The 13,514-nt window shown below is 35.8% G+C and overlaps 7 protein-coding genes across 7 annotated transcripts; 4 read left to right on the top strand and 3 right to left on the bottom strand.

The window, feature by feature from the left end:
- Window positions 1–110: 110 nt before the first annotated feature.
- Window positions 111–858, bottom strand: EIN_425200 (casein kinase, putative; the record flags this gene model as incomplete). The annotated part of the gene is made up of 2 exons (XM_004256521.1): window positions 111–427; window positions 513–858. Coding segments are annotated over 2 exons (663 nt in total), but the record flags the coding sequence as incomplete, so codon positions are not given.
- A 263-nt stretch (window positions 859–1,121) lies between these two features.
- On the bottom strand, window positions 1,122–3,365 carry EIN_425190 (hypothetical protein; the record flags this gene model as incomplete). Its single annotated transcript, XM_004256520.1, has 1 exon — window positions 1,122–3,365. One exon carries the CDS (start codon window positions 3,363–3,365, stop codon window positions 1,122–1,124), a length of 2,244 nt encoding a protein of 747 aa, XP_004256568.1.
- A 434-nt stretch (window positions 3,366–3,799) lies between these two features.
- On the bottom strand, window positions 3,800–4,720 carry EIN_425180 (cysteine proteinase ACP1 precursor, putative; the record flags this gene model as incomplete). Its single annotated transcript, XM_004256519.1, has 1 exon — window positions 3,800–4,720. One exon carries the CDS (start codon window positions 4,718–4,720, stop codon window positions 3,800–3,802), a length of 921 nt encoding a protein of 306 aa, XP_004256567.1.
- Window positions 4,721–5,958: 1,238 nt separating this feature from the next.
- EIN_425170 (hypothetical protein) lies at window positions 5,959–7,599 on the top strand (the record flags this gene model as incomplete). The annotated part of the gene is made up of 1 exon (XM_004256518.1): window positions 5,959–7,599. One exon carries the CDS (start codon window positions 5,959–5,961, stop codon window positions 7,597–7,599), a length of 1,641 nt encoding a protein of 546 aa, XP_004256566.1.
- A 221-nt stretch (window positions 7,600–7,820) lies between these two features.
- EIN_425160 (hypothetical protein) lies at window positions 7,821–8,564 on the top strand (the record flags this gene model as incomplete). Its single annotated transcript, XM_004256517.1, has 3 exons — window positions 7,821–8,035; window positions 8,156–8,295; window positions 8,389–8,564. 3 exons carry the CDS (start codon window positions 7,821–7,823, stop codon window positions 8,562–8,564), a joined length of 531 nt encoding a protein of 176 aa, XP_004256565.1.
- A 246-nt stretch (window positions 8,565–8,810) lies between these two features.
- On the top strand, window positions 8,811–11,213 carry EIN_425150 (coatomer subunit beta'-2, putative; the record flags this gene model as incomplete). Its single annotated transcript, XM_004256516.1, has 1 exon — window positions 8,811–11,213. The coding sequence occupies one exon, from the start codon at window positions 8,811–8,813 to the stop codon at window positions 11,211–11,213; it is 2,403 nt and encodes an 800-aa protein (XP_004256564.1).
- A 488-nt stretch (window positions 11,214–11,701) lies between these two features.
- EIN_425140 (hypothetical protein) lies at window positions 11,702–13,270 on the top strand (the record flags this gene model as incomplete). The annotated part of the gene is made up of 1 exon (XM_004256515.1): window positions 11,702–13,270. The coding sequence occupies one exon, from the start codon at window positions 11,702–11,704 to the stop codon at window positions 13,268–13,270; it is 1,569 nt and encodes a 522-aa protein (XP_004256563.1).
- Window positions 13,271–13,514: the final 244 nt, after the last annotated feature.

The following is a 13,514-nucleotide window of genomic DNA, read 5'->3' as shown; positions in this document are numbered from 1 at the left end:
ATTATAATATCATAATATCATAATATCATAATATCATAATATCATAATATCATAATATCATAATATTATAATAATAGATAGTATTAAGGAGGTAAAAAGAAGAAACAAACATTGGAGTACTTTCCATCCGCCGTTGATGGGAGATCTTGCCAAGGAAGACTTCCTTTGAGCAAGTAGACGAATAAATAAGCCAAACTCTCCATGTCATCGCGACGAGACAATTCCATTCCCAAATGAGCATGAATGGACGCATATCGAGCCGTGCCAACAAGCCCATATCCATCTTTCATTTGAATGTGATGGTGATTCTCAAATTTTCTGTAACGCTTTGCGAGGCCGAAGTCGATGACGTAGACGACGTTGTTTTCCATTAAAAAGTTGTTTGGCTTGACATCTCGATGGATGACATTTTTTGAGTGGATAATTTCTCGATGTTATTTCACTTCAAATGTTATTCATTTGTTATTCTCAAAAAAATGTTCAATGTTAAAATTGTGGTATAAAAAACAAACCAAATCGCATTAAGAGTTGAACGGCTATTATACACACCGACACTACCGTTAACTTCTGTTTCGCTTTCATTAAGTCTTCTAAGGAGGGCCCAAGCAGTTGCATCACTATGGCATTGTACTCCCCTTCAGTCCCATAATACATGATCTTAGGAAAACCAACATATCCCGTTAACAATGAATAGATGCGACTCTCAAAAAAGAGTTGCTGCGGCTTTTTGTCGGTCCGTTCAAGTTTCACCGCACACTTCGTGTTGTTCACCGTGTTCTCTGCTGAATATATCTCACCAAAAGATCCGCCTCCCATTTTATGGATCAGTCGGTATTGGTCATTCACTCGATACTCCATCAACCTTTTTAAAGTTCTCTTCACATCGCTTTTCTTCGCCAATTTCAGGATTTGTATCAATGGAAGTTTTGTTACTGTATTTAAAACGTCCATTATCGCCGTGACTTCTTAAATTAACTATTCTTATAGTTCACTTTACTAGATAATTATAATAAACTTTGTACAATAGTACCAAAGCTTACAAAAAAAAAATGCACAGCAAATCAAGTCAAATCAATTGACCAGGTCGTATCCACACGCTCTGTTTTACAGAACCTGGAATGTCACTTATAGTAACCACCTCGTTTACCTTTCTTTTTGATATTGTTAATGGGCTTGTTAAACGGCTTATAACCTCCTCTCTTTGTGCTGTTCTCTTTTTCGGCTGCTTGTTGTTGCACTTTTTCAGCCTGTTGCCGTTCTCTCTCTTCTTTTACTTTCTTTTCTTCTTGCTCCTTCTGCTCAATAGCATCAAGTTGTTTCTGTATACCAGCAACACGCTCGTTTTCTTTCTCTTCAAACTGTTTCGCTTTCTCGTTTATACTCATCGGAAGTTCTTTCGTTTTATCTTGTGGGACTAAAGACTTTAATGTCTCCAAAACAGCGTTAAAGTCATTTTCAAAAGTAGTGTTGTCGAAGCCCCAACAATTGCAAGCCATTTCTATCAACACTTTTTGCGTCGTTGTCATTTCACTCGTCACTGTTGGAAAGACTTTTTGAAGAAAAGTATCTTCCCATTCCCAATAAGGTGTTTTGACTCCACCCTTATTTGCAACACAGTACAAAACTGTACCCAACGCAAACATTACCCGTTTGTGTTTTTCCTGTTTCGTGGCATCTTCACTTTGTAAATCAGTTTGGCTTTCTTCCTCAAACTCGTTGATATTTTCTGGTGTCAAAAAATAGGCCGTCATCTCTTCGTAACTTTTCAACAACCTTCTCTCGTTCTTTTCACATTCTTTTAAACTTATTCTTCCATTGTCAACAACAAAGTTGTACAGATTCAGGTCGTAGAGACTTGTATTGTCGCAAATCCCTTCAGTCACCATAAAAATGCGCTCTTCCAAAGTCAAAACGTCGTTAAGAGAAAACAACGACGCTTCTTTTCTTCTCACTTCCTTGATGAGTGTTTCTTTTGTTTTCTTTTTGTCGACTTCCTTTTCTACTTTTTTCTGAATTATCTTATCGTCCGGTTTGGCCGTATCAAGTTTTGGGAACAATTTGTCGTATGACTCAAACCGTATCAAACAACTCACATCTCTACTTTCTATTTCGCTCGAACTTCTGATTTCAAATTCCATCACCAAGTTAAGTTCAACTTGTTTTTTGAATGCGGTTGCAGTAAACATCGTAAAGAGATCCTCACCCATTATAACATGTGAACAAAATTCTCCTTTGATATTGCACCCACCCGGTGATTTTTTGCCTTTGAATGTAACACTCAAAGGCTCGGTAAAATAATTTGAAACACAAATGGTAATTTCAGCTTCATTTTTAAGAACATGAATATCACTTATAGTGATCTCCAAATCATTAAATACGCTCGGACGCAGCGCATCAACAGTATTTTGCTGCAGTTCATCTTCGATGATTACAAAAGATGTGTAGTCCACAGTAATTGTAGTAACAGGTTTTTGGGTATTTTTTTCAATCACGTCTAAAAAAATCGCGAAAGGTCCATCAGCGTACTTTTTGAAAGTGATGAAACAACCCTTCACAACACAACTGTTTTTATACCCATAGTACTTGTCCTTTGGAATGTCAACAACAAACGGACACTCCTCATCATTTCGTTGTTCGAGTCTGATTTCCATATGTTCGTTGTTTGTCAGTTTAAGTGGGATGAGAGTTTTCTTTCCAACAGTTGTTACATCAGCGTTTTCTACTGTTGCGGTAATGTCATATTCCTTTTGGATTTTGTCTTCACTTTGTGTTGAGACTTTGAGTGATTCTTTCTCTTTTTCTTCTTTTTTGTTTCCATTGTCTTCAACTTTCATATCTTCTGTTGTATCTTTGGTGTCAGTATGTAAGTCTTTGGGATCTTGAGTCTCTTTTAGTTGAACCTCCTTCTTTTCCACATCTTTTTGATCTTTGACTTCCTCAATTTTTCCAGCTTTATCAATTCCATTCGTTCCGCCACCAACAAATTTGACAACAAGATTTTTTGAGATTGTTTTTTGGCCGTCTCTCAAAAAATTGACCGGAATGGTGACACTCTTATCCTCAGAAAATTGACGATCAAATGGGAGCGAAACTTCCAAAAGGTCGTCTTCTGCGAATCCTATCACATTACTATACTCTATCCCCAATTCCGCGCTTTTAATTGAAACTTCAAAATCGCAATTCGTTGTGTTATTAATTGCAAATGCAATCTCGTTTTGTTCAGGATAAAGTGTAATACAATTTGGTAAAAGTGTAATACAGTTATGGTTTGCGTTTGTCCCATCGTTTTGAGTTTTAAATTTCTTTTGCTTTTTATTTCTTTTGTTTGCTCCCGTCTTGTTGTCACTCACTTTCGTTTTGTTCATAAAGCATACAAACCATTTTCCTTTCCAAGTTCTTTATTAAAATGTTTAGTATATATATTATTAATAAACTATTTTTAAACCATATTAAAATTAATATTAAAAATATATAAAACTCGAGTTAATCAAAATTTTTGAATCTTAACTATTTGTTATTAAATTTGTTTTACAAAGTTTTTTTAAAACTTTTCGTTATTTATTTATTTAATTATACAAAACTATATCAAATAGTATATAACCAGATTTCCACTCAATTCACATTTTAATAGTATATTTCTTATTTCTTGCATATATTAATAAAAAAAAGATTTAATAGTAAATTTCTTATTAAAAAATAAGTTAACGATGAATAGAATATTAATAGTTTTAAACTGATATAGTAATTCAATAGAAATTTAATGATAATCAAAAGAACCCGAAATGAACGATAAAATGACTTAGATCAAGGAGACTGAAGTTGGATAAGTCGAGTCTCTTCCGATACCACATCTGTTGTTCTGGTTTCTAGCCAACAAGAAGTAACCTTCATCACCCCAAGAAGTTCCCCATGAGTTTCTAATGATCCAGTATTCACCATCAGTGTTCTTTCCATATCCGACAAGAGTGACGCAGTGGTCCATAACTATTCTCTTGCAGTTAGCGTCGTTGTAGATAGTTCCCTTCTTATACAATTGGAATGAAGCGCGAGAAGCGTCCATACCGACAGCAACAGGGCCGTAAGTAGCAGTGATTTCTTGAAGGCCAGTTTCACTTCCGTCAGTGACTCTTTTATGACCAGCGACTGTGGCGACGTTCTTGACAGCAGTGTTGCAAGTCCCATCAGCGGCCTTATATGGGTATGAAGTTTCCAAAGTGATACCTTTGTTATTCTTAATAAAAGTGAATGAATTGTCTGGATGTCCACCCGAGCAGCCATTGTCTGTAGTATCACAGTCGATCAATTGTTGTTCGGAGTATGAATAAAGCTTTCCAAGATCCTTATTAACTCTTCCTTCCATCACAGCGGTGGTACAGAAAGTCCAGCAACTGCCACATTGGGCTTGATCTTTAGCTGGATTCATAATTGATCTCCAATCAACGGATTCTGGGGCAGATTTAACAGATCGCTTCTCAGTCACTCCTTCTGGGACTTTGTATGACATCCCCAAGTGTGTCTTAATGAATTCTTCATGAGTCTGATCAGCAAAGACATTCAATTCAGTGTTGGCGGTGTTCTCAACAAATCTCTTGTTGTCGAGATATACAGCAAGTCTGTAAAGGTACTCAGCCTTGTTGGCATACGCCTTGTGGTTTGTGGCAGCCCACTTGTCAAAGTTCATACTCGCCGATGCGAGTGCTATCAAAAGAAGAGAGAACATATGACTTTCAAGTACTCGCTGAACTATATATATACTATACTTTTTCTAGACACTTCCTTTTGAAAAAGCAACACTCACTGAATTTTACTTCTTTTGCTTGTGATTTTTTGATTGAGACGCGTTGACCCTTTGATGTACTATATTTATTAGATTAATATACTATTATTTTTATTAATAAATGGTGCAGCAGTTTTTACTGGAAAGAACAAGTTTAGTTTTTTTTAAATGAAATATTACTATTTAAATCAAAAAGTATAGTTTATTGGTTATTTTATTATAATAGATATTAGTTTTAATTAGAGTTGATAAACAACGTGGAAACATTATTTGATGTTTTGCAAAAAAAAATAAAAACATTTTTTGGGGTTGATTCTTTCTATTTTTGTAAATAAATCGGATTTTGGAAACATTCTAAACAGCTTTTAAAATATGGTTTTATTATTAGTTTGTTTATTCTTTTAAATGGTTTTTCATTTTGAGACAGGAATATCGAAATAGTTTATTTATAATTTATTCATAGATTTATAATAAAACCGATGTGTTTCATTGGATAACTCTTTTATTTGATTTCGAATAACTATTTTATTCCAATCCAATCAATTTTTGTTGTTATCAAAATAATATTGCGACAAAGAGATGTAATATTTCAGGAAATTATTGAAATAATAATTCTCATTGTTTTTTAATTATTGATGTTTTGGCTAATGCCCGATTTTTTTACATAAAAACTGAATGATATATTGTCCACCAGATTTAATTAATAAAATGATTCTAGTTTTTCAATTGTAATTAATGAATATCTTTATATGAACTATTTAAATGGGTTGAGATTTCGTTTTTACATTTTAAAAAAACAAATTTTTTTTTTTGTATAAAAAACTATTTTTAAAACAAGTTCCCGTTTTCAAAAAGTTTTTGTTAATTATTTTTAAACCAGAAAAGTTTAATTCTTTTTTTGTTTTTTATTTTGATTTTGATAACATTTTAATAATATTTTGTTATTTAAATAATACTATTGTACAATTTGAATAATATTCCAATTAAAACAATTTGATATTAATTTAAGATTACTAAACAATATAATAATTTAATTTTAAAATATTAAATTATCAATTTAATTTTTATTTTTATTAGAATTTATTAATAAAAATACCAAATCATAATTAATACAAAGTATTAAAACTAAATTTCAAGTAAAATAAGAACTCAATAAAGAACCTCAAACTTGAATCACAAAAATGATTTTAGAACCAATCCATATCAAAACTGTATTCAAATATCTTCCTCCAAATTGCTACATCTTCTTTTTGGCAATTAACAAGAAGTATTGTGACGCTTCTATTGAACAACCATCTGCGTATCTGATTGGCCGTCAAACACTCAAAGTACCCACCATCGCCGAGCTGACTATTTTTGGTCCAATTGATTTCGACTATCTTCCCACAACTATTGATTCTTTGGTACTCAAAGGTAGTTATCCTTCACAAGTAATTGTTAAATTACTTCAAAAATACTCTTTTAAAACTCTTAAACTTGAAGGAATTGAATGCAACACGATGGGCGAGTTTAAACACATTCACCAACTTCTTGGCACTCAAACAAAATTGGTGGATTTAAAGTACGTTTGTCCACCAACCGACCCATCGTTAATCAACTTAACTTCTCTTCAAAACTTGACGAAGCTTCATGTCCGTTTAATTCCGAGGATGATCCCAATCATCAAGAAATTCCAAGGCCTAAAAAACTTAATTCTTGATTTCGGCGCTCAAAGTATCGCAAAAATCACTGAAGACAACAACAACACAAATCCGTTTAACTCACTCTCCGTGTTACTCTCATTGACTTCTTTAAAAATAATTGCAGACTCAATTAAACAACTTTCGTCGTTGAACGATTTGACTTCATTGAAGTCACTCAAAGTCCTTGACCTTCTCGATGTTAACATCTCAAGTGCGCCAAAATTGGTCTTTTTGACGACATTGAGAAATTTAAAGAAAGTGCTCCTCCGGTGTAAATCCGCGCTTAAAGCACCTCTCGTTCTGGCAGACTATCTCAAAATGCCGGCGATTTTTGAGATTGAGATTGCAGCGTTTCACCATGATTTTGAGGCATCAAAGTCGTTCGAGCCAATTGAAAAATGTCAAAGAAAGGCTGTAGGGACAATTCAATCGGTTGAATTTTCTCGCAATACTTCACAATTTGAAAAAATCATTCCACTCATTTCGGCAAGATTTTCGTTTGACAATTTGAGTGCCACCTCATGTCCCAATTTTACGATGAAAGCACTGGAAAGTGTTGATTTGAGAAGTTTAAGAGGTTTGACGTTGGTGCAATGCCTAAAAATCAAGGACATCTCATTTTTGAAGAATTGTGACATCTTGACTTCACTTGAAGTTTCAAAAATCAATCTCGAGATTGGGGAAGCAGAACGAAACATACCTTTGGGGGTGCTTTCTGTGGGACAAATCAAAGAATTTGATGTGAGTTGCTTAACACAACTTACTGGACTTTACTCACTGTCACTCAAGGAAATCCCAACGCTCAAAAATGTCGACAAAATGACGCAACTGATGAAAATCAGTGTTGATAACTGTAAAGATTTCTGCTTGATTGATTTGAAGGATGCACCAAACTTGATGGAAGTTTCACTTAAAAAGGTGTCTGCAAGCAACTCGACTGTGTTTGCAAGCTCGCTAAAGAGTCTAACAAGAATCGACTTAGAGGAGATTGAAGAGTGTAAATGGGGGAATAACGAACTGTTTGGAATTGCGGGATGTGCAAATTTAAAAGCTTTAGTCATCAAAAATGTGAATTCCTTTGACGACAACGTGAGAAAGACTCTTAGTGAAGAGTTGCCCAATTTAAAAATAATATCTTGATCCATTCGTTCTTAATACTACTATTCTCATACACATTTAATAATTATTTTATTAACAATATATAGTTATATACAATTTAAGTCAACAAACTAAATAATTGATTAAAATAATAGTATATAAAAAAGTGAAAAAATTCAAAAACAAATGTGTAAATTAATAAAATTAATAATAAAACAAATTAAATTTATTAGTTACAATTTTTTGAAGAAACTCGAAAATGAATGACAAGTGTTTTGTTTGTAGCTCTCTTTGTGACGTCTTTCGCAGCGTATCAAAGTGGCGATGCTATTCCTACTCAATATCAAATTAAAACGACTGATGTTTTATACAAATGGGAATCTCTTCCATATTCGGCTCGCCCCAAATTTGGCCAAGAGTCTACTTTCACTCTCGAACAAATCGGAGCAACTTTCTTCTACAACGACGACTTCAAAATGTTTGTTCAGAGAACTATAGAATTATCATAAAAATACTATAAATTTATTATACATCAATATACCATTTTTGTAGGTTTATTTACTATTAATTAAAAGTGAGGGTGAAAACTGACAGACAGACGGTTCTCTTTTCAAAATGGGAGGTTTGTTTCGCCGTTCATCGCAATCCACTCAAAAGGAGTTGCGATGGCAACAGACGCGGTCATCACCTTTGGGGTGTCACACGCAAATATCACGAGTATTGCACTCGTTCCGCATTGTTTGTTTTACTATACAATTATAATTAAAATACTATAAAATGGAGCATTATTGAAATTATTTCATGACTAGTAAATATATAATAACTTACTAGTAAAAGATAACACGCCGATGAAGTCTGAGACGTTTGGGTATGTCTCATTCACGTACCGTTTTAAAGAGAAAACGCATGAGTACACGGAGATTAGTAAAGGAGTTGTTACTGCAATTTCCCTCTTATTTACGGCAGTCTTGGCTGTTTTGACTTACGTCCGTCAGTCTAAAAAATAACACTTTATTAGTTTTTTTAACTACAATAACTCAGTGAATAGTTTTAATTATTTTCAATTAGTTACAGAACCATAAAAATAGTAACTCACTGGTGAGGAATGTCCACACGATCTCGTCTTTTTCTCGGAATGTCTTTGAGTAGTACCACCGAGTAGTTAAAAGTATAGTACAATACTAATAACGTCTAGTAAAACGCGGTCACAAAAACTATTAAAGGGGGCCGGGAACTTAAAAATCCAGAGAAGGATGCCGAGATTTGAGATCAAACGGAAGGTGAGCACGAAATCGACGCGAGTGAAGTGTGTCGATTTCCATCCGAAGGAGCCGTGGGTGTTAGCTGCGTTACACACCGGTTCGATCTACATCTTGAATTACCAAACGAAGTCGATAGTGAAGACTGTTGAGGTAGTCGATAAACCGATTCGCTGTGCGAGATTTATGGCACGGAAAGAGCAGATAGTAGTAGGTTCTGATGATCGGATGATTCGTGTGTATAACTACAATACGATGACTTTAGAGAAATCGTTTGAGGCTCACAGTGATTATATTCGAGACATTATAGTACACCCGACCCTTCCTTATATCTTGACATGCTCTGATGATAAGACTATTAAGTGCTTCAACTTCGACCAGAACTTTGCGGAGATCATGACATTTACGGGACACGTCAATGCGGTGATGGCGCTTGCGTTCAATCCTAAAGACCCGAACATCTTTGCGTCTGCTTCATTAGATGGGACTGTTAAAGTGTGGGGCCTCAATTCGAATTCGCCTCATTTCACATTGGAAGGACATGAGGCGGGAGTTTGCTGTGTAGCGTATCTCCAGAATGACACGCGCCCTTATTTGTTATCAGCTGGGGAAGACACTGTCATCAGAGTGTGGGACTATCAGACTAAAGCGTGTGTGAGTCAATTAGAAGGGCACACGGATGTCATTTGGAGTTTGAAGTGCCATGAAGACTTACCGATCATTGCTTCTGCGTCTGAAGACTCGACGGTTCGCATTTGGAACATTCAAACGAATAAGATCGAACGGGTCTTAAATTACGATTTTGAGAGGAATTGGACGTTGTCCTTCTTTGGGAATTTACTTGCGATTGGAGCGGATCAAGGCACGTTGGTGATCAAAATAGGGTCTGACGAGCCGACGATTACGATGGATGGGACGGGGAAGATTATATTGACGAAGCGACAAGATGCGGTGCTGATGAATTGTAAAGGGATGGAAGGAGCTGATGGGGAGGCGTTAAGTCTTCCTGTGAAAGAACTTGGTGTAGTCGATGTGTACCCGCAAACGATTAAGTTCTCACCGAATGGGCGATTTGTAGCTATAGTAGGGGATGCTGATTATATCATTTATACGACACTTGCGTGGAGGAATGTGAAGTATGGGAATTGCAGTGGTTTTGTGTGGAGTGATGATGGGGGCTATGCAGTCTTAGACAATGGAGGGAATGTGAAGATCTTTAATAACAAATTTGAAGAAGCGGAGGGCCAAGTGTTACTTGAAGAAGCACCGGAAGCGATCTTTGGGGGGAATTTGTTAACAGTGAAATACAATGGGACGCTTGCGTTATACACCTGGGAAGGCAAATTTATTACGGAGATTCAAATTAATGCGAAGAATGTGAAGTGGTCGGACACTGATCTTCTTTCCATCACTTCAGAAGGGAGTTACTTTATCTTACGTTACAACGAGAAGGTAGTGAGGGACTTCTTTATGAAGAATAAGAAAGCGCCAGAAGATGGGTTGACCGAAGCGTTTGAAGTGTTAAGTGAGATACCTGAGACGGTGAAGAGTGGGGAATGGTATGGGGATGCTTTCATTTATATCAACCATAACAATTCCTTATGTTATTATGTAGGAGCGTTCTGTTCTGTTATCACCCATTTAGAAGGGAATATGTTTCTGTTGGGATACCTTCCTAAAGAGAATAAAGTCGTCGTGAGTGATGTGAAAGGAGAAGCCATTGTGTCGTATCAACTGTTAAATGCACTGTTGGTGTTCCAATCTGCCGTGTTACGTAATGATAAAGAGAAGATTAAAGAATTCTTGGGACTGATACCAAAGGAAAAGCTCAGTGTTGCAGCTACATTCTTAAAACAACATAATTATCCCGAATTGGCACTGTCGATATCGGACGACCCCGAATTCAAATTTGACTTGGCAATGTCACTCAACAAAATCGAGTTGGCTAGAGAAATGGCGGAGATCATTAATGACGACCATCAATGGAAAGAACTCACAAAATTGTATTTGGACGAAGACGAGATCGATGAGGCCGTCGAGTGCATGTTCAAAGGAAACGACTGGAGCGGAATCTTGTTGTTTGCAGTGTCTTTGAACGACGCAGAACTCGTCGAAAGACTCATGAAAATCACTGAGGAAAAGGAGATCTGGAACATTTGCTTCGTCTGCGCTCATATCTTACAAATCAAAGAGAAGTGCGTCGATATCCTTCAAAAGACTAGTAGATACCCAGAAGCTGCTATGTACGCAGTCACTTATGGCCTCCCTAATGAACTCGCTAAGGACATCGTCCAACACTGGAAAGACGAGTTGAAGGAAATCTACCCAAAACAGGCGGACGCACTTGCTAACCCTCTCGACAACCCGGACCTCTTTGTTGTTAATTCAGAGCAATAATGCTTAATTCCAGACTTCTTTTTAATCTTTGTTTATAATCATTAAACTCTTTCTATAATCATTGAGTTTATAATTTCATCTCGAGTAAATGAGAATTTTGTTTCTTATGAACAAAAAAACTTGTGGATAATTAAGTGTTAAATAATAAAAATAATATTAGTAAAGTCTAATATTCGTATTGTAATATTAAATGTACTATAATTAAAGGTTTAATTATAATACATAAAAACAAGCTACAAACAAAAAACACATTTTGATTATTAGTTATATAATAGTAATGAGTATTATAAATTGTAATTATGATAAATAATTAAAAATTATAATAAAAATTAATAACATCTTCATTATTATTTATTTATAATATAATTATTTAATTATAAATTTCAATTGTTAGTAAATTATTTCATTTTGTCAATAGAGAAAAAATCTCAAGATTGTAAAAGGTGGAAAGAAAGTGTTTTTGAAGTGCAAAAATTTGAGTGAATAACATGGATTTCCTCGAACCTAAAATCAAGGTTGCAACAAAAAAGGCGTGTAACTCAATGAACACTCCCCCGAAGCCTAAGCACATTAAGACCATCATCGCAAAAAGTTACACGAATGATATGCCAATGTTCTACCAAGAACTTAACAAAACCATGCTTTCGAACAACATCCTTCATCAGTACAAGTCGTTTGTGACACTCCACCGAGTACTTCGTGACGGTTCACCTTCACTTATTGGCGGATATTTGGACTCGTTCTACCCAGTGATTTACAAAGCTTATGTTAAGCTCCAACAACAAAATAACACCGAGCCACTGCTCCAAATTACAAAGCATTACGCCCAGTACATCCAGATGAGGGTTGTCTTCCATCAACAACACAGATTTTTCACCGGTGCTCTGAACATTCCAGAGTATGAAACACTTCCCGAGGAATACTACACCGACTTAAAGTGCTTGTCGACACTTTCTTACATCATGGACTTGATGGATTACTTGCTTGTTGTGCCATTACCAATTATCCACAATTACAGCTCAGACCGCACGAAATTGGACTGCACAATTCCACTCATTTTAGATGCCAACGAACTGTACAACGTCATCATCTTTTTCATGCATAACTTGGCGCACATCGAGGAGAACGAGTCTGTTTTTACATTCTTGTACAACAGATTACTGAGGATTTACCAAGCCCTTGTGAATTTATTTGGTGAAGCAAGAAACAATTTGTACATATCGAACAACATGACTGTGCCGACTCTGAAACCATTGCCTACATTCAACGTAACCCAACAACAGAAAGATGAGTATAGACTCAAACACCCAAATTGCATCACAAAAGAGAAAGATCGTATTGCGCCAAAGTATACAAAAGAGATGAATGATGACGGTGAAACAAAAGAGCTTTGCAAAGTTGGAAATCAGTTCGTTAGAATTTTGACTCAGTTCATTCAAGTGTGCTCATTGCCTACTGCAGACAAAGAAAGCCCCGATTTCAAGCTGATGGCAATGTTGAAGTGTCTGATTGATGAATTGCAACAACCAGAAAACTACCCAGCTCTTAAGACCCATATTTGGAAAACGTTCATTGGAACACATTTCCTAATGCAAAAGGAGAACGCCATTCATGTCGTCGAGATAAAACAGAACATTCTGGTGATGGAGCTCGTCCAATGTATTGACAATATTGAGAACGAGCTCATACGAGTATGTAAAACTCATGACGGAATTGATGAATTTAACAAAAGTGTCGATGAATTTATTTCATTCATTGACAAACAGTTGAAAGAAGTCTCCAACAAACGAACTAAGAACGACCAAATATTCAACGCGCTTGACTTAGAGCTTGGTGGGCTTTCTGTGGACAACTTTGACTGGGACGGATTAAGTATTGCAGTTCCAAAAACCGACAAAGTTCCAATCGTCTGCAAAGTTGAAACAAAAAGCAAAACCGTCAACCCAAAGTTCAAAGAGTTGTTGGACGCGTCGAGAAAGCTTGCTGCAGAAACTCAGAATCTCGCCATTTGTGCCAAAAACATGGACAGTAGTGAAGACACTTTCCCTTCTTTTTAGGAACAAAAAGAATGTATTGTAATTTTACTTTGACAAAAGTGGTTGTTTCCAAAATGGACTGGTAGTTCTTTCATACCAACAGTCAGCGTCAATGTTATTTGACCAGTTACACCTAATATCCATGTCGATTGGTGTAAAATGAGATTGTATCATAATAATTCGTATGAACGTCAATTATCTTAACAAGTTTAATATTCTGGTGAATCCTGAATGTATACGTCTAAGAAGTCTTGTAAGTTGTTCT

This window comes from Entamoeba invadens (assembly GCF_000330505.1).
Source record: "Entamoeba invadens IP1 unplaced genomic scaffold scaff_1105074724993, whole genome shotgun sequence".
NCBI classification, from domain to species: Eukaryota; Evosea; order Mastigamoebida; family Endamoebidae; genus Entamoeba; species Entamoeba invadens.
This window is presented reverse-complemented; position numbering and strand designations above follow the sequence as displayed.